We start from the raw sequence: 27,883 nt of genomic DNA, 5'->3' as shown, positions 1-27,883 counted from the left end.
AGTCAAATAACAAAATTTAAAGTTGTATGTTTTTTATTCCCTTTTCTCTCAACCTATGCTCTTTGTATAAAGCCATTCCTGAAGAGAGATGCAATTTACTTCATATTTCTCCTGCCAACCATCATGTTACTGTAGCAGCAATCTGGAGGCCAAAGCCTCATATCTGCTCCCAGTGACATCTCTATACCACTTACCAAAGACTACATGGTCCTTGAACTGAAAATCTGTATATGCTACTGTCACCTGAAGGCAGATAAAATAGTAGCCAGAAAACTAAGTGAATGTTTGATTGCTGTATTCTGTAGTAGTTTGATATTGAAACTGTAATAAATAAATTTTATTTACATTTGATTTGATTACTGCTGTGTCTGTAATGTTAAGAAAAAGCCTTTTACATTGCCTCAGATCTTGACAGAGTTATGTAATAAATAATTAAAAGTGTTGTAAATCTTACTGCAGTGGCTTTTCAAGCTGTTACAAGGTAGAGTAGCAATAAAATAATTTTTAAAAAGTTATTTTGATCCCATTTCCATTAATGCAAAATCAATTAAATTCCTTTCCTATAAATTAGGCTAATGAACTTGTACGACCTAGTGAGATACTCTGAGAAGTTTGGGAAAGGTAGACTTGAGATAAATATATTTGAGTTTCTGATGCAAGTTTTCTGGACTCTGAGGGAACTTATCATCAGTTGTCCTCCTGTTTCTCATAGTGTTCATAGGAATTTAAGGTTAGGATCAACCTCAGTAGATGACCAAAGGCAATCATCTCTCTGAGGCATGATATCATTTCTTGCTTGCATGCATTCCACAGTTCCTTGGATTTCCTATTCCATCGTTTCACTACTCACACAGTTAGAAAAATGTTTCTTATTTTCAATCTGAAAAGCCATTTTATATATCTATATGTATATATATACATATGTACACACATATGTTTTGCAATTTGAATAGTTCCATTTGATATGAAGGCAATTACATTAATGTGAGACGTGCAGTTTTAATTTCCTGTCTCCATAAAAATTGGCAAAGAAAGATCCTTCATTAATTTATTAAAGTGTTCATCATTTTTATTGGAAATTAACATAAATATGCAAAACTAAAGAAGGCGTTTGCTCAAAACAACCAATTCCTTTCTTAGTATGAAAGGAGAAAGTGATTTGATATAGCAACTTCCTTTTTCTCCTTTTTTCCCCAAAGACTAGTCTATACTAGTCCCTGATTTGCCCCTTAAACTAAAAAATTATTCTCCTGTATGTCTTCCTAAGGGTTCAAAATACAAAATTTGTGAATAAGATGAGAACTTCACCAAGTGTAGATACTGTTGATACAAGGTGAAGATGAGATGTATACAGTCAGGAAACAAAAATCCTTTTTTTTGTGCATATATCAAGTTGCCTCTCTGTTCAAGATAATTTAATCAGTTTTTTAGCAGATGTACTGCACCCTGCCTTTCTGTTTATGAGGAAAAGTAAGAAATACAATTATTTTGTTTGTACTCAAATGAAAATTCACTTCCTAAAAAAAGCAGAATGTCCTGGCAGTTTGAATTGCTAATCTGTTATACTTATTAATCCAAGTAATATGAAATTAATCTCCACAGCACAAGATGATGAGTTGTATACAGCTGTGCATTAGGGAAATTCAGAAATTATGTAAAAGATGCTATAATTGTTTTAAACAGAGTTTTTGCCCTTGTGACTTGGCCAGTTGGCCTATCAGGGATCAAAAAGTAGAAGTTTATGTAGCAAGAGGATGTAAGATGTCTGATTCAATGTTCTTATTTTGTTGCTGATCTTTATTTTCTGTTTTACTTCCCACACTCTTTTTATGAAGCTGATGCTTTTTAATGAAACTGCATTAATTTGGAATTTGTGTTTCTCTATTTAAGAAATGCAGTCACTCCCCCCCCATGGGACTTCAATTCTGTATTGCTCTAGGATAAGATTAAATAACTGTCCTCACTGTGAGAACTTTCATGAGGGAGGATGGACTTGAACTTTATGTGTGATGAGCACAATGTTGTACTATATTCTCAATGGCATGTTTAGAGATAGTAGACAAAATTCATTATATATTTTTAAAAAATGGCAGAATTAACTTATCCAAAATAAAAAAATGCACTGTAAGTAAGAAGACTAACTTATTTGTAGATTCACGTATTAAAGTAAACTACTTGTATTTACTAAAGCTTTTACCACATGGAGAATTCTTGTTCTCTACTACAGATGTTATTGGATTAAAGGATGTTTGAATGCCTGAATTAAAGGGTATGCTTAAATACTTTTGTGAATTATAGTCTTGACTTGGTATAGCTGTGTAGTCATGCCTGAGTAAACTAATAGCAGTGAGTATAAGCAGTAAATAATTCAAATTTGTACATAGTTCTTCTCCACAGACAATGAGTGGTTTATGTTCTTTATCCACTTGGTTTCCTGTGTTAAGATGTCAAGTAATTGCTTAACTTCTTGAACTTATCTGGCAAAGCCAATCTTTTTTACCATGCCTATTGAATTATAAATAACGCTCATCTGAATTATAAAAACAAAACTCAAAAAGGAAACCCAAAAGACCCTGAAAAGAGAACGTGTTGCCATATGTTTTGTTGTTTATAGTTTTAAACAAGGTTTCCTTTCCATTGAATGTGGAAGTAGTGCAGAACTCCATTTCTGTTGCATGTTCAAATTTATTTACAGCTGATCTATTTTGCCAACAATTTCCCTGCTTTAAAAGTACTTGTCTACAGTTTCACTGGCAGGGGACAATATGAAGAAACTGTAGTGTTATGAAAAATATTATTCTAGCTGAAAAAAATCTGAGCACCTTAAGTTGCATATTCTATGTTTTTATTGTCATTTGCTTTTGCAGTATGAAATAGAGTATTGACAGAGGCTCATGGGCTTTAAGGATACCACTAGGTGTTTCTCTCAGCTCTCGGTTACTTTCCTCTTGATGCCCTCCTATAGCTGCTCCTGATTAGCTGAGGATCAGGACCCAGCTGGTCACCTATTGAATCCAGCTGGCAAGTTGATTATTTTCTCTATAAGAGCCCAGGTAAAAGGAGGTACTTTCTTATAAGTGGGCCCAGAGGGAAAAGGACAGAGAGGTTATATATAAACTGATCAATTAGATATAGAGGAAAGCATATCTTCTTGAGAACATGAGTAGGCATGAAGGGCTTTGAAACTCTGAAGGGTACATCCTCTGCAAGAATGAAAGAATAAAAATAGTTGATAAGAAGTGAAGGTTTTTATGTTCTGATTTTCTTTGAAGTGTTTTTGTTTGTTCTCTGCTCTCTGACTAGAACAGATAGAGGTATAGTTGCCTGAGGTAGGTACTAAGCAAGTCTAGTGACTGATGATGAGAAGTAACTTGGAAATAAAAAGCTGGAATAGAAAGTCTGTAGTTTGCCGGGGAACAAGCAGATGGTTTCTTTGGGGAAGCACAAAGTGACCAGTTTCTGAAACCAGATCAGCAGTGCTCTGACGTAAGAAGCACTGAGCACATCTGGCTTGTCCCTAGGAATGCAAGCATGTTCAAGGAGCCTAGAGCAAAGCATTTGGTTTCCTTACTGTTTCTTCTGGAAAGTTAGACACCCTAAACTTCAATAATAAAGTTGCTTTCTGAAAAGATGAGTGGGTGGTGGGGCTGTTCTGACTACTAAAATGTAAAGGAACTCGGTAACCCGGTTCCTCATATTAATCAAAAGGAATGTTTCTGCAACTGGAATTTGTTCATTATTTTGCTATGAAAACTTGATTCTGATGCAAAAAGGTCTTAGCTGAATCTACAATTCAATTTTTTCTGTATAAAATGGCTTTAAACTGATTGTGTATCTGGGAAGAGAAAACTAGATGAATTGGGTGAATTCAAAGGGACTTCTTAGTCTCATTATTTGTCCCTACTTTGTGTATTTTTGTTGGAAGTGTCAGGAGTGTTGCTAAAGATGTTTCTTTGAGATGTTCCAGGCACAGTATTTTAGTTGAAGTTCAGTGCAACTTATTTTTCTTCTTGTAGTCCATTTTGTGCTGTGAATTCGAGGCAAATAATTGTTTTGTTTTGTTATAGGGAAAGGTGAACATGGAAAACCGTACCCTCTTACAGAGGAAGACCACGATGATTCTGCTTATAGGGAAAATGGCTTCAACATATTTGTTAGCAACAATATAGCACTGGAACGATCACTGCCAGACATCCGACATCCTAAGTATGTAAATTGTTTCCTGGACTATTTAGTTTTTAAGTTTTTAATCTTTGTATATCTCTAAATAACCTGTTTTCCCGGAAGGTCAAACATGAAGCCCCAGTCAACAAGAAATTATAATTTCATTAAATAGGAAATGGAAACTTTATCACCATTGCTATATCATTTGCTCTGTATTTTAAACTGACTTCTTATCTTATTAGTAACATATTAAAACTATAGAAGGCCTCTTTTCATTACAGGATGATTTTCATTAAATTCCTGGGTAGTGATTTCTGCAAAAAAAAAAAAAAGAAAATCATACAGTTTTTCATGTTCTCATTTGGTTAATACCTGCAGATTTTTGGTCTGGGGTGCGGAGTAACAAGTTGCATACAGTTTTTGGCCAGAGGTTTTGACACTACAGCTTGTCAGATGCTGATACTGCAGTTGATTTATGCAGTATAAAATTATGTAAGAACAGAACATGCATGATGCACATGCAGAACTTGGGGACGCTGGATGATGGTATTGTTCCCTAATAGCACTAATATAACACAGAGAAATAGGATAAAGATTATCCTGGAATATAATCACTGAGCTAAAAATGGTCATACGGTTCTTAGCAAGCATAACTTCCTTTTATATTCTTTAATTTTTGCCTCCTTTATATCTGAAGAGTAAAGCTTCCTATCTGTAACAGGGAAAAGGGCACTTTTACCTTTCTAGGCTCTAAGTTCCAGTCCTCTAGAGTCACTCTGAGCTCTGAAGAGAGGACTGATTTGAGTTGTCTTTTTACCTGGCATTTTTCCCCTCTTTTAATTAGATGTTATGCAGCTATCATGTGGGGGAAGGATACAGGAGTGAGACAAAACAAATTGTCTCCATGACCATATTTCTTTCAGATATAAGAAAGAAAATGACATATTTTCTTTCAGATATAATTCTCTTCATTACGCAACATTTCATCTTAAGGTACCTACTCCTTAATTTATAAAATTTTGGTGTGTTATTAGTTTAAAAAATTTTCAAGGACCGAGGCAGAACTGTTTGCATAGTAAGAGTTTAAAAAAAGTAATTCACATGAAGGAACTAACCTTTTGTTAGAGCTGTTTCTAATTTAATGTTAAATGTTAATTGTCTAATTGTATTGTTTTGAGAGAAAATGTTGCTCCTAATTTGTATATATTAGTATTGTTTGCATAGAATTAAGTCAAAAGAAATGTTTTTATAACAAGCTGTATGTTTTATATACTTTTTTTGCTTTCTGCTTTGCCAAGTTACTTGAAATTACTTATAGAAAAAGTGCTTCCAAGAAGTTTAAGTTCTAACATACAGCTTTACAGCATCAAATCTGTGGTAAATTACATTGCTAGTATAATGAATATGTTCATTAAGCATCCTCCTGTGTTAGCAAAACTGCACAGGACAATTACTAAATATAAAAGGAAGCTGTCAGGTTTATCATCCCTTTGTGTTTTTGTAAATTGATCTTTTGGCAACTTGTTCCTCACCCACTGCTTTTGCACAGTCAATGACATTTCCACGCGTGTCCCCAGAAGCAATGTGAGTGGTGTGTTGTCAGAAGTGACATATTAGGAGAGTCAGTGCTACACCAGCCTTTGTCTGCCCTCCTTCCCCCAGCACAAATCCTTTTGTGACTTTCACCTAAGTGTCTCACTTGGGAAGCTTGTATCCTTAGGTATTGCCATTGTTTCCGTGTTTCAATTCAGCTAGATTCCTATGGTCTTCAGTGAAATATTGTATGGTGGCTGTTTTAGTAGTGCTCTGCGTAAACTGACTTCTGCCATGTGCTTCTAACCTTCCTTATGTTAAACACTCATAACACAGTAGTCCATTAGTTAACTGACTGTATTGCTTACCATTTAAATGCAAAGAAAAAAATGTTCTTGTCTTGTGCTAAAATTGCTTACTAATTAGTATGCTGATTAAGGAGACAAAGCTGGGCTCTATACTTCTGATGGTTACACCTTGAAGCAAGTGTATTTCTTGAACTTCCAAGAGACATAAAAGTCTGACAATGCTTTCTGACCTACTGTCAGAAACAAACCCCTCTCTTGGCTGCTGTGTGTTAAATATGGCCACTCTCAAATTGCACTTCACTTTTGGAAATGTGTCCTCTTCAGAAGTGCATGAAATGTGAAGTAGGTCATACCTCATTGTGCTCGTTTTGGCTAGGATAAGGTTAATTTGCTTCATAAATTTGCATGTCACCCTTGTGAAGGGACCATGTTAGAGGCTGGAGTTAAAACACGACACTCATAAAGTTGCTTTCAGAGAAACTAATTGGAAAATTATGTAATTTCTGTGCCAGGAAAGGATGCTCTTATTTCAATAGCATTAGAGTAGATAAATCAGGTGAGGTATAGCAGGCAAGATCTAGTTCGTTCAGCTTCTGGACGTTATAAAGGGCTTTGGCTTGGCGGAACTTCAAACTACCTCAAGGCTTATAACTGTTTTCTGCACATTTGTGGGAGATGGTATTACTATAGACTTTGAGTCTTTGATCCTCTGTCTCTGTGTATACCATTTGCACAGGGGCTCATCTGCTAAAGACTAACTTCCTGAAAATACTGTCTATGATACATTTTATAGAACCAAATGAAATGGTTTTATTGCCATCAGTAGAGAAAATTCACAAAATGGAGTTTCAAATACAACAAAAACCTGGTGAATCCTGTAATTTGAATCAAAACTTATTAAATCAAAAGAGCAGCTACAGTAGTTTCAACACCTATCTGAAATAACTTCAAAAATATCTTGGTCCGAAGTCAGACCAAGGAAATTTCAAGTACTGCTTCCAAGTGTTTGGTTTTATGGGAAGTATGAAAAGATAGCAGATAACCCAAACTTGCTCTTTTTAATTCAAATAAATTTTCTCTTTCTGAGTCTCTTAGCAAACTCAGCTCAGGATTTGCAAATAACACCTTCTAGCAGGGGGACAGGTAGAACTAAACAAATGCTTAGCTCATTGACCTCTGAGATATTCAGGTTTTCAATTTTTTTATAATATTCTTGTGTTTTTCCTGTGATTGTTTAAAAAAACACTTCAGCAAGATGTGTTATGATTGATTTTTTTCTTTCCTTTTTAAGACATCAAAATGTGTGTACTATAAAAATCCCTAGAGAAATTCTATTTTAAGGCTAACTTAACAACTTCCTTGTGTCCTTAATATGTTTCTGTTGTGTCCCTTTAATATGTCCCCTGGTTTTTTTCTCTCTCTCAAATGCTCAAATAATGGTCTCTGTCCTGCTTCTGTCCCAGTCCTGTGTGAAAGTCTTCACACAGCGGGTGCTCTTGCCAAGCTACATTAGCTAATTCTCTGTTCTCTGCCCACAATCACCCCCTGGTTTTAAGTTTAAACAAACAAAACTTTTTCCCCCCCTTAATTGTAAATTAAAGTCTGAAACAAGATTATCATGTCAGTTCATTGTGCTTCAGGACCAATTCAGTGAAAATAAGAGTTTGGTGATCTAAAGTAGAAGGCAGCATTATAACCTTTAGGTTGTATTGAGCAAAAGTAATGGAGTTAATGTTTAGGGGGTAGAAATTCTGTACCAGTATAAAAAAAATATTTCAAAACATACAAGAAGAGTGTTTTCCTGTTTTTCTTTTCACCTGCCTTGTGCCAATTTCCGTAGTCTGGAATACAACAAGCATGCTAATGCTAGGGAAAGTGTTGGCAGTATTATTTTCTATTGTTGAAAGAGAAATGCTACTTATTCAAACAATCAAATGTACCAGTTATAATTAATTCTTATCTTCTCCACATTATTAAATATTCTGCCATACATACCAGTTTTGTTCAAACAAACAAAACTGAATCTGATTCACGTTTTGAATAGCATTCTAAATGTGATTTTAATGAGGCTTGGGGGAGTGATTGCAATCATCTAGTCTGAACAGTGAATATAAATTTTGTGATCTATCGTGTTTCAAAGTCTTAAGTCCTTGTAAACTACAGAATCCATTTTTTAGCCTTTTGTTCTTGAATCAAGGAATTCGAGTTTGTTTCTGATACCAGTAGAGTCCAGACCTTTAAAATCTTTGGGTTTGGTATATTTGTATAGCTTCATTTTAGGACCAGGTCTCCTTTTATCTAAAATTTGTAGATTAATTGCTGATAACCATATCCTGGGGTGCATCGAGCACAGCATTGTGAGCCAGTCGAGGGAGGTGATTGCTCTGCTCTACTCTGTGCTGGCGCGGCCTCACCTCAAGCCCTGTGTGCAGTTTTGAATGCCACAGCACCAACCCTGACAGAGTTCAGAAAGTGTTTGGACAATACTCTCATGCAAACACTGCGATTTTTTGGGGTTGTCCTGTGCAGGGCCAGGAGTTGGACTCGAAGATCCTGATGGGTCTTTTTCAACTCAGGATATTCTGTGAGTCTATGTGACTTGTGTAATCACAGATCAGATGCACAGATCAGATCCTTCTTAGCTTGCCTGAGTAATCTATCACGAGAAATCCAATCCTTTTAAGGTTTTCCTGGGCATAGATAGATTAATTTTGTACTGAAAATCTTAATGTTCTTATTGTACATTAAGGATGCCAAACCTGATTCTTGTGATGCTTGTTTTTCAGGGCTGGAGTCAGTGTTTCCAAGCATTGTCTGTTGGTCTTGCTGTTGCTGAGTGAAGTGCTGGCCCTTCAGCACTGCTGCAGCATTCCTTTTTAGAAGTCTCAACTATGCTCATTTTTCTTACACATTAAATGTTTCATAGCCCTCAGAAGAAATGCATTTTCATATTCAAAGAAATACGAGTGTTTAGCCAAGGGCTGTGAGATCTTCTGTGTCCTGAACACTAATGAGATTTTATTTAATAATAAAACCAAATTTCACTTTATGGGTTCTGCATAACTGAAACTCTTCTTTTTAGTAGCAGAAGCTGAGAGAATGCCTGAATGGTTCTCTCTCAAAATATTTGAATGCAGTGTGGTTGCTCTCCACTGTATTTTTAAAAGAGGCTAAAATGAATATGCAGTAGGATTTCTCAGGGGAGCATTTTTTTGATTGATTGTATTTTTGTGTGTCTTTAGAGTAGTTGCAGAGTTAACAGAGTTGGAGTTATTGTTAATCACTATGTTTTAGTAAAAAACATAGTGTTTTTGCAAAAACGCTAGTATTAAGACTCACACGGGAAAGGGATATATAATTATACAGTCATGCAGTAGTTCATATCTGAATCCTCTAAAAAAGTAGTCATTGCATTGTATTTGTTACTTTCTTTTTATAAATAGAGTACAGTTGTCACAGTCTAAGCTATATTAAAAATAAAATTTAAAAATCCATCTTTAATCTACTAGTCTCCAAATCTACTCCAAGATAAATTCCAATTAAGTACCTCAGCATTCTGTGATCCTAAAGACTGGCTTAGGTTGTCCTGCTTCACTAAAAGAAAATGATTTAATCTAATTTAAGTATGCTGAACTTCACAATATTTAATAAGGCACATGGAAGTAATTAGTTGTTTGGATCGATCTTCCATTGAATTTTTGATTAGATGTTGGAAGAAACAAAGATGGTAGAAGGTTTCTTTCTAGTTCTCATTCACTTTGGGAAATCAGAAATGTTGTCAGACATGCTGCATTCCCTCATACTGCTAATTGCTAGAATTAGCTTAACCTTTCCGGGCTATGGACCAACTGCTTAAAGTCCAAGTGTGCTTTTAGTGGGTAGTTGATATGGTTTGGAGCTGGCTCCCTGCCAAGTCTCCAAACCTTACCACAAGAAGTCCCCCCCACCCCGAACCAAGGGAGAAGAGGGGAAAAAAAAACCAAAAGAACTGAAAACAAGAGAGAGACAAAGCAATATATATAAATATATTTACACTTATGTACAGTTGAAATATATATACAATTTCACAGGGAAAAGGGAAAGGGGAAAACAAAAACCAAAATTAAATATATATATATATATATATATATATATATAGCCCAAGGTCTATGAACTAAAAGAATTAGCAAAGAATATCTTACTACTCTCCTTGGGACAACAGAGAGTCACGCTGGAGTGACTGCCGGCAGCCTCCGCCTCCCAAGGTCGGCAAGGCCTTACCAGGCCTCACTCTCCAACCCGGCAGACTCAACAGCAGGGAACCCACACCTCCAAAGCTGCCGGAAGGAAAGAGGGCAAAAGCCTCTCCTCCTTTCTTCTTATACCCCGGCTTACGTAAAAATCGTAGGGAATACCGGGTAAATCTGGGCACTTCCTTGGTTACAAACTGGTCATCAAGGAAGTCCTAGGCCAAACTACCACAGTAGTGAAAAAGCTGGAGCTTATTACTGTGACTGTTTTTCGAAGTGTTTTGTGTAGTTACTGAATAACGTAGTTAAACTGTCCGGGGACCCCTGGTGGCCTAGTGGTTAGCGTGCAGGACTCTCACCTCTGCGACCCAGGTTCGAATCCAGCCAGTCCCCCGGGCAGATGGAGTCCGTTAGGCCTGTGAGGCCATCCATCTATGAGAAGGTCACTCTAAACAAACCTACGTCCTGAGGACCTCACTGCCATTGTCCAAGCTTGCTTGGCCCCGGCAGATGAACCTTAGGATTAAAGGGTGGGCTCAGTTCAGCACAGGCTGTGTCTCACCTAAAAAATCCATTGCGCAGGCTGGAAAGGTAAAAGACCTTTCCCAAAATCTTCGTTCGCGAAGACTGGCCATTATTATTAGTTAAACTGTTGATGATGGGGGACTTCCTGAGGTGCAGGCAGCCTCATCTCCTCGGATGGTAAGATTGACGGGGAGATAGACAACAGGTTAGCGAAGCCATATAGTGCTTTTGGTAAGCTTCATAAAAGAGTCTGGCGAAATAAACACTTGAAGAAAAGTACCAAGATCAGTGTTTACAGAGCCATAGTGCTGTCTACTCTTTTATATGGCTCTGAATCATGGGTCATCTACCGCCACCACCTACGTCTCCTAGAACGCTTCCATCAACGCTGTCTCCGTACAATCCTAAACATCCACTGGTCAGATTATGTGACCAATACATCTGTTCTTGAACAGGCAGCAATCACAAGTATTGAGGCCATGCTACTGAGAACACAGCTACGTTGGGCAGGGCACGTCTCTAGGATGAAGGACCACCGCCTCCCTAAGATCCTGCTTTACGGTGAACTTGCCACTGGCTGCCGCAAGAGAGGAGCCCCGAAGAAGAGATACAAGGACTCCCTGAAGCAACAACTCAGCCTTGGGCATATTGATCACCATAACTGGTCTACTCTGGCCTCCAATCGGGAAGCCTGGAGACAAACCATTTATAACGCTGCTGATGCTTTTGAGAAAGCACGCAGGATCACCCTTGAAGAGAAAAGACAACGCAGAAAGAATCGAGCCTCGCAGAATATACCACCTAAGGAGTCTTTCTGCTGTGTCTTTTGCAACCGGACATGCCTTTCTCGTATTGGTCTTTTTAGCCACCAACGCGCTTGCAAGAAACGTGGGTAGAGCCCTTCCCAAATCTTCGTTCGCGAAGCCTAGCCATGATGAATAACGTAGTGAAAGTGAAAAGTCATGTGGTCCAAAACATGATAGGCAATTTCCCCATTTCCAAGCCTCATCAGATTTTCTCTGCAGTTGCTTCAGGGCATCCCATTCAAAGTGCAGCTACTCAAAACAGGATCAGGAATATTTTCTACTCAAGAAAATCTGTAGCTTTCTGTCTGTATCATGCCTGGTGTCGGTTCCTCTGCAGGATATGTATTGATAGTAACAAATGACATGGAATAATTCCCAAGTGCTTTCTGGATGCTCTGTGTGTCTTTTTTTATGGCAGCAAAAGCTAAAATATGGCAGAAGATTGATGATTCCTCTTGCATCCTTTTGGTGAAAAACAAGCTGCATTGTTAAATAGGCCAGTGCAGACAGTCCAAACCTGATGGGTCTGTTTCTGTTTACTGAAAATTATTTGATAAAAGAAATAATCTGCTTATACAAGTAGGGGAATGCCCTGCATGTTACTTATAATCCAGTAAAGCCTCTCATGCTGCTAAGAAAATAGCAAGCTGCAGTTAACATAACTGTGAAATTTAAACTTAATGGGGACAGGAATTCTGAAGCATATTTACCCTCCAGCCAGTTCTGTACATCTGGGATAGCCAAGTCTATTAGCATTTGACAAGGATTAAAGCTTTAACTTTTAACTGTCAGATAATACAGTAGTAAAATTGGAAAGTAAATCTATCTTTGCTAAGATCTGTGAGAAATGTGGGATGTTCTGGTGGTTTATATCTGTGAAGTTCTTAGGTGAAAGTGATGATATATGTTGTTGTTTCATGAAAAGCCTTGGTCTACCCTACTTTGTCTCGTATGATGCTTCTTGCTTCTTTTTCAAATATTTTTTTCATACAGTTAGGTATGTATCTGATGTGAATTCTGGATACTTCTAAAGCAAATGAAATTCCAACTCTAATATTAACAAAAAAAAAGCAAGTGCCAGCTGTACATTTTCAGTAGCAACGGAATTGGCTGTTACACCTCATGCATAAAGACAGCAAATGTGCAGCAATGCTGGAAAGGAAAAGCAACTTCTATTTTACCTGATTTTATTATGAATAACTTTATGGAGCTCCAATTTTCTGAAGCTGTGCTGGCCATAAGATGCGGTAATAGGTGTGAGAACTTGCCAATCTTGTTGGCACATGTGCAGCTGTTGAGCCTCATGGACCACATTTTACAGCATTTGCTCCCAAGTCTACAGATGTGATTTTGGTGTTATAGACACTGGTCAGACCTTGTAATATCTTGCCCATTATTTTATCTCTTTTATTGTGTACAGGCAATGTTGTTGAGCGATATATGCTGACCACGTATTGCTATGAAAGGGAGTGGAGAGGAGATGTAGGTAGATCACAGAAAGACTATCTTTGAAAATTAAGTATTTTATATTTAATCAAACTGGACATAGATGTCAGTTCCTTCAGCATTCATGGGTACATCCCATCAGGGCACTGAACTTACTATTTGAGGCCACTCTCAATGGTCTTTGAACGAACACAGTAATTGGGAGAAGTGGCTAATAAGCTAGAGGATTCCTAGAAGCCTACAGGATATCTTTGGAATATAAGGGCAGGTGGTAAAAGGATAATTAGGATTTCTGAAACAGAAGTTAAAGGGTAGTTGAATGTCACAGGTTGGTTTATTCCTGAAGTTGTGTACTTTAAATGCACTTTGAAGTGACAAAAACCTTAATTCTAATCCTGTTTCTACTTCAGCCAGGAAAATGACCCTAGACTCACAATAGAGGCTTTTTATTGATCATGTTAAGGTCTGCCTTACTTTTGAGAGACAATCAGATAAGTATGCTAGGTTTGAATGAATTAATTTTAAGTACATTGATATTTTTGTGATCTTCTCTCACAAAGAAAAAAGTGTTTTGGGGGTGTTTGTGTATATATTATATAAAGTGGTCTGCTAACTGTTACTTTGAAATTCATAGTTAACAAAGGGCAAGGTTTAAGCTAAAAAATAATTAGAGTACTAAGATGCCTCCTGGTGTCAACTTGCTTGTGAGGAATTTTGAAAGGGTATAAAATTATTATATGTATTTTTCTTCCCAAACCTCCTAGATTTAATACATATGTGTGAATGGATAAATTTTATGTTAATTATTTTTAATCTTTTTAGTAAGATCTTTCCATAAATGATGATGATTTTATAGCTAACTGTCTTGTAGAAGAAAACTTTGCAAACATAAACATGCTTTGTGTCAATATGGCTTATCTGACTCAGACTCTTCCCTTGGTTAGAGAAACCTTTTGGTTGGAAAGACAAAGTGAGGTGAACTCGCTGACTTTGGTTTCTGCAAAGACGGGCAATGCTGCTGGAGACTGTACATGACAGGCCAAAATGATGCAATTTGACATAAAGTAACAAGCACCTAATTCAGCTCCATAAGTTTTGGTGAAGTCCATACTGAAGGAAGCCTATGTAAAGAGCACATGGCTTTGCCTCCTTAGTTTCCAAGACATGTTGTTTGCTAGTGCATTTAATAGCAATAGCACAAACAATTTCTACTGTACAATTTAATCTTTTTTCTTTTTCATGAAAATAGCACTAGTGTTTTGGAGAAGGTTTATTTGTTCTAGTAAAGTGTTGTGACATTTACTGAGGTCCATACGCAGTAATGCTTGCTTGTTTCCCAGCTGTGAGCCACCGTGAAAATAAAGATTACTTTCCCTGCCGTCAGCTCACACACAAGCTAATTTTACAGCCTTGTCAAATGGCAGCAGAAATTACTAATTATCACTACTTAATCAGGTTCAGTTGACAAGGCTAGATTGGAATAGAAACATGGTGTGACTGAAGCTTGTTGCTGTAAATACTTTGACATGCTAAGACAATTACTATGTAAATCTTCACTGGAAAATGTTTTGTCCTGGTAGCTTATAGGAGTCTTGTCAGTAGCTGGGAGCCCAGTGGGTGCTGTAGTTTCGTTTAATAAAGGGAAAGAAAAGGTCAGATCTGAAAAAGCAGTTCAGCGAAGAGAACGTGTGCTGACAAAGCCAGTGGGGGGAAAAAAAGGTTGAAATCTTTCTGTTTTGCTTAAACTGGCACTTCTGGAAGAGGAGAAAATCAGAGATGGATGACTTTTATGATCCAGAAACTGCCATAGTAGGCTGCTACCTTGCTTCCTAAATGCAGCAAAGGGGTGTCTGTGAGACACTTAACTTCTTTTATGTTATTATCTCTCCGAAAGGGCAGTTTACAAAGTTTTTGATGTGTCTAGAAGGCACAGAGCCTGGTAACTGACCACAGCATTTCTACTGGTATCCCTCAATGTGCACAAAATATTGTTTATATATCCACAGGGTCAAGCCAATTCTTCTTTTATGAATTGGCTTTTACTGTCAAGTGCCTGAAGTGGTGCTAGCCCTGCTCTCCTTTCTCATCATTTTAGAAACCTGTTTTCTTTAATTTTGTCTTCTACAGAGTTCTGCATGTTTCTCTTAACAAAGAAGCTGTAAAGGTGGAGAATTTGGAAGTTCTGCATCTTTTCTTAAGCTGGTATGATGTTTTAGGATATTTTTTTTTCACACGTGTAAGCTCATCAGGGAATTAAACAGAACTATCCCTATTCCTTGAAGTCAAAGGACGCTGTTTTGTTATTTCTGTGCAGTAGGGTAGGCTAACCTACAAAATTAAATCACAATAGTCTTAGGACTCTTAGTAGTGAATAAGAAAGAAGTGTAATTGTAATCCTTTTCACTACTTCTCTTTTTATTAGCAGTCTTCTTCAAGCTGTATTTTATTAGTGCTTGCTGCAGATAGCTTCACGATGTTTTTGTGAAAATTTTTTTTTCTTCCTTAGGCAGGTTAATATTTCAGGAATATGGGAACCTCTTGCTATTCTCTTAACCTTCTAAAAGTCTCCCTACAACTTTGAAGCCAACTCTAAAATTGTTTTGTTCAGAAACTCAGATGCTCAGTTTTGATTCGTTTCAATTCAGTTGAAAAATTCTGTATCTCAAAAGAATAATTAAGTAAATATTAAGTGTTTTAAAGCAAGTTAAAGAGTATGACAGTGTATCACTTCTATCAATAAGCCTTGAACTCTGGAGCCAAGTGTCCAGCTCCAATGGGAGCAGCATGCCAAATCCAAAGCTAGTAGAAAGTTTCACTTTGTCAGTAATATATATTTATTGGTTTTTACTGAAGAATTTACTTACAAATAAATTCTACCTTACCTTTTTGTAAAAAAACTTTGGTTTCCTAGGAAGACATTTCCTGGTGACTCTGTGGCAGGTGTGCATAATAAACAGTATTGTGCAGCTTTCCAAGTTCAGTTTTTCAAAACAGTAATAAATGACATACTTGACTCGTTCATTTTATTAGTGCTTAGTATCTGTAAGGTAATACATAGGCAGGTATTCTTCCCAAGAATGCCAAGGCAGTGGAAGCATTAAAAAAATGTTTATTTCAGATGCAAGGACCACTTCTTAAGGACCACCGGGCACCAGGGCAAAAGGCAATGCCCCACCTTCTCCAAGGCCTTTTGTATCTTCTCTCTCTCCTCCCCCACCTTCTCTGGCCCCCGACAGCCTTGTACATCTGCAACCGTGTTATCTCTCTGCGTACCAAGGAAATAGCTTGCTCACAGCTTATCCCTGTGACTTTCTCTGAAATGCAGAAGGAAGAAAAAAAAACACCTAACCCATTTGAGAAGTCATTTTGCAGTCTTCCTGAGCGAAGCAAGTTTTAGCTTTCTGTTACAAATTCTTGCGCAATTGCACCTATCCCTACAGTATCTGATAATAGAAGGGAGAGAGGAAGGAGATTCTTTGGACAGAGACAGTGAAGTTGTATTTACTGCTTTGAAAACTAATGTGGAAACAGCTCACAGACTGATAGATAGGTCCCTTATTTTTAAAAATCTCATCTGAAAGACTCTGAGGGAGAAACTTAATGATGTGGTGTTATTCTTTGCCAAGAAATACCAGATACTAAGTTTTGAAATATCATGGAAATACAGACAAAATTAATCAAGGATAGCAATATTTGAGAGCATAATTCAAGGTTCATAACTTCTGATTCATTATAATCTTGAAGATGTCTCTTCATGAAGATGTATCTGATTCATCGGCAAATTCATCATTTGGTGCCAATTTTTCATAGATACACAAGTGTTGGCATTTATAGTTGTTTGTTTGTTTTTTTTTTTGCTAAGTCCACATTGCTAGTGTTATTTCCTAATTCTGAGTATTTGTGCAGAGGCAATGCATAATGCCCCTTGCATGTTCTCCTCTTCTGAACTTCCATTGTTCTGAATGGTAATGTAATAACTTCAGTATGAAAATAGAGGTGTGAGTTACTTACCTAGTAGGATGACAGTTGCTTATCATGGTTATTTTCTTCCTGGGTGTATCTACCAAGACATTTCAGACCTAACACAAAAATTATTCTGATATTTAAGACTTAAATTGAAGTAATTTATTATTTGTGCTAAGAAATTATCATTTTTATAACTTTGCTACTGAACCCATTATTCAGCATTGTTCCATGAATAAGTGCTGGTGTGCTGCACTAAAATATATTGTTTAAATGCAGGAAAAGACATATCTTCAGGAAACCACCTGTTATACATTATTAAGGCCAATCTGTAGTATTCTATTAAGGTTATGAAAAAAAAAAGGTTTCTGCTGAGTAGGAGTCCTTTTCTAATTTCAGTTGTCATGTTCTTCACCCCCTTGAATAGTATTCCATGAGACCTAGATATATACTGTTGTTTCTTCATCCCCTTATCCCCTCCTAACTTATTGATTCAGGCATTTGGATATTGCACTCTAGAAGTAAATGACTCTGCTTTCCAAAGGCTTAAAATCATCTCTTTTGGTGGCAACCATTTATTTGTTTTGAAAAGTACAACCAGAAGACTAGTAGTTATTTGACTAAACTCTATCTGAAAAGTTCTGCATTTTTAATGTCTAGAGTGAGTGCATGACTAAAAATACAAAAATTTAAACTACACAGTTTGTTTAAATTTAAAGGAAAAAAGTCACCTAGAGAACACCTAGAGGACATCGACTTCTCAATTAGCCTTTATAACCAACATGCAGTAGGATTAGACTACAGAAGTAATTTATTTGGGTTTAATAGCTAACTTGCCAAATGGAGTAATGGTAAGCTAGTTTTTTCCACTTCTTCTATGTGGTCTCCTCTGACTGAGTGCAAACAGTTATTTTGTGTGTGTGTGTGTGTATTTAGGGGTGGAGGAGATATCCCTAGGAGTAACTTGTTTATTAGTTATATCTTCAGATTACTAGGAGGAAAGAGAATAGGCATATCAGTACAGCATGTATGTCTGATAAGAAACACTCCTGCAATTACAGAGTAAGTAGAAACAATACCAAAGATCAAATGTGTCACTGTGGAAGTCAGCAATAAGATGGAGTCTCCAAGAAAGAAAGTATTGGTAAGGGATTCTGTGAGATGAACTGAAGAGGATCAGCTTGGTTTTGTGTGGTGTTTTGGGTTTCTTGGCTTAGGGTTTTACGGAGATGAAAACTTACTAGTTTTAAAATCATATTTACTGGAATTTGAAATGCTGAAGAAAAAACTTTCAAGAATAGTGTGAGAGTTACATGTATGCTTGGTAGGTGCATTTGTTCTAGTTCAAGAAGCATCACTGTTGGCAAACAGCTAGCAACAGTAGGTGTTGTTTTTTGTAGTTGGTTCTCTTAATTTGCTAACTGAAAGAGCTACATATTAATAATTGGCTTCATTTATTGTAATTGTTCCTACTGATAAGAAAAAGAATTTTTTCTAAATTCTATTGCTGCAGTGGATTTTCTTTTTCTCAGAAAATGTTTGAATATATACCTAGACTTTTCTGTCACTAGGTAATGAGCACTGTTTTCTCCAGAATTTTTGCAAGGCAGCTGTCCTTTTTCCAGTGTGCATATATGTTCTACCTACAAGCTGCTTATTAAAAAGTATCAGAAGTTGTTATTTCTGAAAATGACTTGTCATTAAATTGTCACCATGTTTTAGGAAGAAAAGTCTGAATTAGAAATTTAAATCTTATTTTTTTGGAAAGTATCTAAGAACTAGATAGTTTATTCATAGGTACATAACAGTTAATATTTTCCAAATAAAACTGTAGTAGCTATGAGTTTTTATTATATCTTTGGAACATTTCATTAGTGTGGTACCTGTACAATAAATTGGTAAACATTGATTTCTAAGTGACATTTAAAAAGAGGAAGTGCAAACTAAGCTGCAAATATATGTAAATCAAAATTGTAACCTACAGCAGTGTTTATGCATAGTTATTCTTTCTGACAAGGAGCAAAGATATCTCTACTTTTTTTAAACCTAGAAGTTGCAGGTCTAAACTTTTTTCCTTTTTTTTTGGTAATATTATTTTGGTTGTTTATTGTAGGGATACCTTTATCAGGGTGTGACTTACTTTTTTGGGTGAGAAATCATTCAGTTACTTTGTCCCCAGTAGGTGAAAATGCCAGGCTTTGTTAATAACAGAGGAATGTGTCCCTTTTTTTCCCTTTTTCAATAAAACATGAAAGATGAGGTCCTATAAGTTGCAGTAACCTAAAGTTTAGTCATAAAATATTTTTGGATATTAGGAGAAACCAAATTGCAATTAAGATGTTGAATGTACAGTGCTTTCCTTTGAAAAATGAAAGGTTGTTTACATTTTCTTTTTTATGAGTCTGTGTTTTCAGAATTGTGTTTTATCTCTATATTTAATACCAGCAGTCATTTTGGATATCGAGATGTCAAGTTGGAGTTGTATTTGTGGATATTGTTGTTTTTCATATTGTAAGCACGTATCATCCAGGATAATACTGAATTGTTTTCTCAAGTTTTATCTCCTGCTATAATAGACTGTTTTAAAATCTTTGCTATGGACAAAAAAAGAATCACTTCAGATTTTCTTTTACTTCATATTATGTTTTGGAATTCTTTCTGATAAGAGGGTGGGGTTTTTTCTGGAAATGATGTTGTAGAAGATACGTCCTCTGTCATTTTGCAGGAAAAAGTTTCCAGTGAAGGAAAAGAATTCCAGCCAGTTAAATACTTCACTCATTCTGCTTAAGTTTTGTCATTGTTCCAATTTATTCTATATTGTAAGAAATATAAATGTTTTAAATTAACTAGTTATTGTCACGTGAAAGTACTGCTTGATTGTACTGTTGAATTTTTATGCCAGAAACCATGATGGTTGAATGGCCCAAATGGATGGCACTGTATGCCAACTCAGATTTTTGTTATGCTTATACAATTGTTTTCTTACCTCTCCAGCTGTAAGCACAAGGTGTACTTGGAAACACTACCAAATACTAGCATAATTATCCCATTTCATAATGAAGGCTGGACTTCACTCTTGAGAACAATACACAGTATTATCAACCGCACTCCAGACAGCCTGATAGCAGAAATCATTCTTGTGGATGACTTCAGCGACAGAGGTAAGGCCCGACTGGTTTTGTTTTAACTTGAAATTTATAATGCTGTGTGATCTATACAGAAACTAAAGGGAAGCAAAAAGAAAGGACACCAGACCTTGCCTTGAAGTGCTGATTGATTGATAGTGGGAATAAACATTTATAAGTAGCTTTTGTTTTACTTGACATGAATACTGAATTCCATGTCAAAGGGAAGAGTCTGTGAGCTGTTCATTAGCTCTCATTAATATAGTATTTTGAATATATTATTTCTGAAATACTGCAAATTTTAATGTTTCCACATCTTTTCCTTATGCTTCCCTTTTATTCTGAAAATGTATTATGTTTGACCATTTGGGATGCAACCAAATCATTAGATTTTGTTCCTGGAATTTTTTTGAGCCAGGCAGCTTCAAAAATACTAATACAAAATAACCATACAGAGAAATGTGACTCTTTTTAATGGAATGTGAAAAAAGTGCTTTAGAATAGTTGATCTAAGTTTACATCATTTACATATACTGATATTAAGAAAACTGCAATCACTTAATGGCTTCTGCCATTATTGTTTCTTGAATGCAACACAAAAAGTGAATGCCTCCAGTTTCTTAAATGAATTTTAACAATTCCTTAGGTAAAATTCATCTGTGATAAGGATATGGAACTGGGAAATAGTTTTTCTTTCGAATTCCAGGACGTTTCGTAGAAGTTTAAGCACGAAGACCTTTGACTTTTCTTTGGTGTTTGAGGGGTGGGTTTTCTGTTTCTGTTGAAACATCAGTTGCTGGTGTGTATGTGAGCTTTGTTCTGAGTAAATTGATAGACAGCAAAAGAGAGAATTGTACCCTTTATAATATTTTACCTAAAACCTTTGTCTTAGCTAGGACCTTAGAGGAGCAAATTTCTGACCTACTGTTGTGAGAAGCCCCTGGATGAGTGAGAGGAATAATAGTAGAGCACTGCAGCAGCAGAATCATTTTTGTAAGATTTTTAACTTGATATTTCAGGGTTTAGAAAGATTAATGCTGCACACATCTATCTTGCCCTCTCATATCTGCTGATTTACTTGCAATGTCCTTTGATGAACTGCCTCTCAGTCTGTAATGGAATTTAAGAGAAATTGTAAAGTGAGTACAGTTCCGACTATTCTATGTTGATGAAATCTAGACCTTGGATGAAAGTTTCCGAAACAAGAACTGCAAAACAGCATGACCATTTTTCTGCAGGCTAACAATTTCCTAGTAGTAAACAACTTACAGGGAGGTCTGTAAGTTGGTTTTGTGAGGTACCTGACAAGTAAAAAATACTTTTTTTTATTGAGATGGTAGCTATTGAGGCTATGCTTGCTCAATATGGTAATACTGTAGCATTTTTTTTTAAATGAAGATTATAATGACTATTGTTGATGCCCTTTTAAATATGTTAATGTTTTGTAAAGCTTATCTACTTCCTGGTTATTAGAGAAAGAACTAATACCAGTAAACAGGGAGTATTTGTAAGTTCTGTTGCTATTTTTAGGTTAACTGCCCTTACTTAAATTCTGCTGCTTGCTGAAAGTAATATTAATTTGTATAACACTATAAAAATTTCTATAATCTTCTTCATTTCCAGTTATATAAAGCTACCTAACTTTTCACTGAAATGCTTTTCAGCTGGAAGAAGTGGTTCATATAGCATGGAAATGTTTAACATAAGTTTGAAAAACTGAAAGACTTGTATGGAACTGGGCCTAGAGCTGCTGCTCTAGTAGGAGGATTTCCTTCTTTTTATTGATGTTATTGAAATAAAAATCAGAAATGTGTTTATGAATGGTTGCCAGTTTTGAACTTGAGCATGTTTGGTGTACTGTATGTTTTAAGAGAAAGCATACAAAAAATGTGCTGGAGTCTCTACTTGGAATTCAGTAATATTGAATTTCAGGTCAGGTGAATAATTTTGACGCATGTGCAGTGTTTAATTCTTGTATTTGTGATCCTCTAAACTATACTTAACTGAGATTATATTGTGTTTTCTTACACTCTTTTTTTCTTTTTCATGAGGTGACCACTGTAATAGAGTTGGATTATTTTATGTTGAAAAAAATGCTGACTGATATCTATCCCTGTTTCCTCCCAGTTCATAGCATAATCTTTTTTAAAAGTAGCAGGTGTCTAGGTTACTGTTGTTATTCATTCACCCTTTCATTGCATTTTCCTAGACTGATGAGAGAAGTAAAGCAGCGTAAAATAATTTTTGGGCTAATCTGGCTTCAATCTAAGTGTGGTCTGATGTTGTCAAAACTTGTAGGATCATTGCAAGCAAAGTTTGCTGCAGTGTTGAGGCAGTATAGTAATTAGTGATAAATCTATATCACTTTTTCTTATTGTATTTTTTTTCATGAAGCTTCATATGTGAAATAGCTGACAAATGGCTATTATTTTGTTTTGTGAAATCAGTTATATACTATTTAAGGGATATTGTGTATGTTATTCTTATTTCCTAACTTGATATTATAAGGAGAGTTTTCTGTTAGGAACCTGAACATCATTTGTAGGTAGTCAAAAGTGAAAATGGGATATTTCAATAACACTAGTATTTTAAAAGTAGTGATTAAATAATCTTTTTCTCTAAAGTCTTCTACTAATCAAACTCTTCCTTTTTTGTAAACATCGAGGAAGTTGTCATGAAAAGTCAGTTTCTGTTAGAAATAGAGTAAAAAAGAAAAATTAGGAACTTGAAAGCTATGTAAAAGACAGAGGTTTTTTTAACTAATGCAAATATAAATAGAGAAATGCACTTAAGGAACTTTTGATAACGTATTATGAAAATGTTTTAGTGAACAGCTAGGTACTGAGCAGTGTGCTGGTTTGTCTGCAGAATTACTTGGCATGCCCTTATTTTATTCGTATTCACTCCTTTGGCTTTTATGATCAAACCCAAAAACTTCAGATAATTCATGCATAATATTCACCATAAATTATGACATTTAGATGTTATAAAAGTAAAAGGACAGCTGCACCTTTTTAAATATCAATATAATGCAGACTAGAGGCTTGGTATTAAGAGGGAGGTAAGCAAATATTATAAAATTTGGAAGTGCAATATTTGGTCAGATTTAATGGACAGATTTAATATAAAAGACTACATGAATATAGAAAGTCATCTGTGATAGAAGGAAATGTAGATTTTAAATATATGTACACAGAGTTGCAAAATTTCTTCATTCATATAATTTATACTTAAAAGTGATGAAACAATGGGATGGAGAAATATGGCCATGAGGCAAATAATTAGACTAAAACTTAGTTTACCTTAGAAAGCTATTGATAAGGGAGCTAGCTATGACATGTGCTGTTGGACACTTAAAATTTAAGAATGTTTTTACTCTTCCCCACTGATATAGCAATCAGGTCTTCACTAGAAACTTCCACTGAATAACTTAGGTCCAAGTACTGTGGCTTTTTAACAAATTGAATTTGTTTAATTTAATTTAACAACTGAATGATGAACATGCTTTTGCATAGTAAAGCATGCAAAATATTTATACTTTGTGATGGATTTGGGGTTGCAATCCCAATACCTCATTCATGTAAACTTTGTATTCTAAACTCTGTCAGTTAAAGACTTAGCAGTTTCAGAAAGTGTCACTTACCACAAAAATGAACCCTTATATTGGAGGTACGAACATATCTTTGTGTCAGGTATCTCTGCAGTGGCCTTGTGTGCAGCTCTGGTTTTGTGATCCTGGTTTCTGGGAAAGTGAGCCTTGTGGAAAGTGTTTTTTTTTTCTGGGAGGGTTTGACCCTGAGATTAGCTCATGGGATTACAGCATGGTGCTAATAACACCAAGATTGTGAGTTAGATCTCTGTTGGGCCATTCACTTAAGAGTTGGACTCTTGAGGGTCCCTTCCAACTCAGAATATTCTGTGATTCTGTATGAAGGGTGTTTGAAATGGGAGGAGGGTGGGAGAGGATTGATTTGCAGGTTTGACTTTGGGGATGAGGTGTTTCTTGTTGAAATAGTCTGTCAGCAGACATCTCTGAAAAGGGGGCAAGAAGCAGAATGTGGGCAACAGTTTTAAAGGACAGAGCAAAATGAAAAAGACAGCATATTTTCATTGCTTCTGTTATGGAATATCTTGCATTTACAAAGGAGTACTAAAAATTCTAATTAATGTTCTAAAACTTTGGAGGAACATAGATTTGCATAATTAATTAGTTAAACAGTTCATATGGGTTGCCAACGTGTGATAGATTTGTGCGTCAACCTTTATTTCTTTTGTGTTTTAATTTCTTTATTAGCATAATCAGACCTGTGAACTGTTACTAACACAGCATGTGCCCATGAATGTAAAATTAACTTACCAAGCATTTTTACTTTACTCTGTAGTTCTTGAATGGGTACAGCTCCTATTGTAAGAAAAAATAAACAAAGCCACAGTCAACAAGTAAACTTACTAGCAGTAACAATTCTAGAGTAGTATTTTAGTTTGGAAAAAGATTATCAGATTTGCCACCAAAAAAAATTGAGAACTTAGTAGTCAGCAGCTTCTTGCAGGACAGGACTAGTTTCTGTCACTGGCAGTGAACTGGTGTTTTGGTAGAAAATGACAAACTGTGAACTTCTCCTTCATGTTGGTGAGCCAGTCCCCTCTCATTTTGCTGTCTATTATGTTCTCCTATCTCTGTCCCCTTGCTTAGGTCTGTTTTCTGCACTGCTACTCATTTGAGAGTATCATACTGTCCCATATCTGGTACCATATGCTTTGTACCAGGTCTCTGAATAGCCCAGATTAAAAATGTGGAAGTCGGTGTGCAAAAGCAACCTATGACTACTTGATCAGAACTCAATTTAGTTGGTCGATGAACTTCAGTGCTAGTGATGTGCTTTGTTTTGTGTGAACATGGAGGAAGATCTGATCTATAGCATGTAAGGTGAAATTTCCTGTATTTTGTTCACAGACAGTTTATGTAACAGGTCATTGTGATTCCGGTTTACAGATGCTTGGCTTCACATCATGGCTGGATATAACTCTTCTGATGAAATGAAAGAGAAGGCTATATTGTATGAATGGCTGTCTTGTCATAAGAAACCTCTGCTATAGACAGAAATTCTCTGGTATGATGAAAGCTCATGTCTCCAAAAATTGAAAATTGGAAGAGGATGTTCTAATATTGTGAAAGTCAGCCTCTACCAAAGAGAATGCTTTAAGTCAGTCCCTTTCCTTAAGTTTTGGAATCTGTTATTCAACATAGTTTATAATTGCTCAATGACTTTTCTTTTAAGCTGGGCTCTTCAAAGTTACACAGGTGATTTGTTTTTCTTATATATTAATGATTCTTCACCTTTATATACCAAAGACCAAACTTTTGAACTCAAGTTTCTGCTCATCCCTGAAAACTAACCACCCTTCTCAAAAAAAAAAATAAAATAGTATGCGCCTGTGGGGATTGGAGCACCAAAGAGAACTTAGAGCAGTGTCCTCTGGAGACCTAGTTCGGAGTTGCGGTGCTGAAGAGGACAGCCCCGAGGTACGACGGAGCCAGCCGGGCCCGGGTGGCGCAGGGTCAGCGCTTCGGCAGATGTTCCCTCTGCCCCCAGCGGTGGAGAGCTGGAAGCAGCAGTCCAAGCAACTGCGGAGAACTGATCTCAGCCAGCAGCTGCATGACCCCTTATTTGGACTAATTAGTTCTCCAGGTTTTGGTTTGCCCTTGTTCTCCCATTATTTTCTTTTGTTTGGTGGGGCAGACGGGGCGGGGGGGGGAGGGTGGTAGGTGGGGAGGACCCTCTGCCATTCTTTTTGCCCTTTGTTCCTGGGGGACCAGGTGATGTGGTGAACTGCTTTTCTGTGGGTAAGCCATTTCCCTTGTATCTTTGTGGTGCTGCAATTGTTTTTCCTTGTTAGTAAATTTGTTAGTTTGGTTTTTTTTTTCACTTATAACCTCTTTGCAATTTTTTTGGTCTCTCTGTATTAGGGAGGGAATAAAAAGGGGATGGAGTTCATTTTATTGGAGTTTCCATCCGATATTTGTCTTTGTAACCAAGAAAAAAGGGTATAACTGTAAAATGTTTGGTAGGAATAGAAGCCTGCACCTGGCAACTGATATGCTGGAAGTCAGATAAGCACTAGATGCAATAAGTGATGTGTGTGGAGGCAACAGTGGTGGCAAATGGAGGGGCTGAGGACCATGCTTGCTCTTGACCTTGATGGTGCCTGACTGTGTATGACTTCTCAGAAAGCTGAGGAACAATTTATTACGAATACAGAAAAATAATTCTATCCAAGGGATTTCATGGCAATATTTTGTGACAAATCACTGTTTTTTTATTTGATGGTGAGGGATTTGTTTCAGTGATTTTGTTGCTTTTCTTCGTGTTGTGTTGATCTGGTACATTGTGTGTTGTTTGTGATTAGAATACCCCTCTGTGGCAGACGGAAAAAAAACCCCAAAAAACAGCAGTGGGAGGAGAAAGGCAGAAGCAGGAGCATATATCCTTCTGCAGGTATTAATATGCTAACAGTGAGTGTTCCCAGTGATGTTACAAGTAAACAATTATGCTGAATAAGGTTAATAAGCTTGGGGGAAGTGCTGTGTTTCTGAGGTTGCTTTTGGGACTGATGCTAGCTTGACTGTCACTCTGGCATTGTGTTAGACAGCATGAATATCTATTGTAGGAGAGCTGTGCTGATGCAACTTTCTACTGTCCACCTAAGATGTCCCATCGCTGGAAGTTTATACAATAGGAAAAACTTCAGAAATCATCGGCTGCCAGTCCCATAGTTAAAAGTTTATACAATAGTAAAAACTTCTGAAATCACATGCTACACTGTAAGATAGACTGTAGCAATTGATAGCAGTTAAAAAGGAATGGAATAATGGTGCACAGAAATCTGTTTCCTTGACTTAAGTGAGTACTAAACTGAAATAATTCAATTGAACAATCAAGCCTTATTCTATTTTTGCTATACAGATGAAAACAATTTGTTACTGCTGTAGTAGGCATACATCAATATTTACACTTAAGTCAAGCTGACTTTAGTATACAACAGTCCTCTGGAGAACATTAGTAATTTGGTTCAGACTAGAGACATCTGCTTCATTTTGAAACATCAGTGAAACAATATAAAACTAAGCGATGAACATCGAATATGAAGCACACTTAGTCTAATAGAAGACATGAGGCATTATCTTTTTCATTAATGTCTTTTGTGTATTGAATTGGCAAGAACTTTGAGGCATGGCCATTGTTATTCCTATACCAACAGTGGAACCTGAGGGTCATGTTACAACTTTCTGAAACAAACTGCTAGGTGTTGTTAATAAAAAGAAACGTTGAGTAATAGGAAAAGAAGTGCTAATAAAAATCCTTGTATAAGGCTTGGTATTTGATTTAGTTCTGAAACAATTGAATTTTTCTTTTTTTTTTTTGTTAAGAACAAACTGTGAGTACCTGAGTGAAATGTTAATGAAAACAGTGATTAAACAAGCATAAGCTTATGGACATGTTATTTTATTATTCCTTCCCCTTGCCACATTCCCTCCTAAATTTTGGGTATCCCAAAATACAGCTCTGTCAGAGAAGTTTGCGGTGAAAAGCCTTGTTGTATCAGTAGGGAGTCCTTCACTGAAGCAAGTTTCCAATCAGCTGAAAGTGGTAGGCCAGATATTGCTGTCTTTTAACATAGCTGGAGACTGGGGAACCTGGAAGTGATTTGCAAGGAGTAAGCTGTGCTGCGATGTAAAACAGGCTTTCGGTGAAGTTTTAAGCATGCATCTTGTCACAGAAGAG

At 36.4% G+C, this 27,883-nt stretch overlaps 1 protein-coding gene across 3 annotated transcripts in view; it reads left to right on the top strand.

Moving 5' to 3' along the window:
- Window positions 1-27,883, top strand: part of GALNTL6 (polypeptide N-acetylgalactosaminyltransferase like 6) — a 481,442-nt gene that overhangs the window by 203,383 nt on the left and 250,176 nt on the right. For all 3 annotated transcript variants that reach the window (XM_027676722.1, XM_027676721.1, XM_027676723.1), the window contains exons 3-4: window positions 4,068-4,206; window positions 19,969-20,135. In XM_027676722.1, the coding sequence (XP_027532523.1) occupies window positions 4,068-4,206; window positions 19,969-20,135 (306 nt within the window). The remainder of the gene's footprint in view (window positions 1-4,067; window positions 4,207-19,968; window positions 20,136-27,883) is intronic.

This window comes from Neopelma chrysocephalum, unplaced genomic scaffold (genome assembly GCF_003984885.1).
Source record: "Neopelma chrysocephalum unplaced genomic scaffold, ASM398488v2 Primary Assembly neopelma1_42, whole genome shotgun sequence".
NCBI lineage: Eukaryota > Metazoa > Chordata > Aves > Passeriformes > Pipridae > Neopelma > Neopelma chrysocephalum.
Note: the sequence above shows the minus strand (reverse complement) of the source record. Positions and strands in the feature narration are given on the sequence as shown.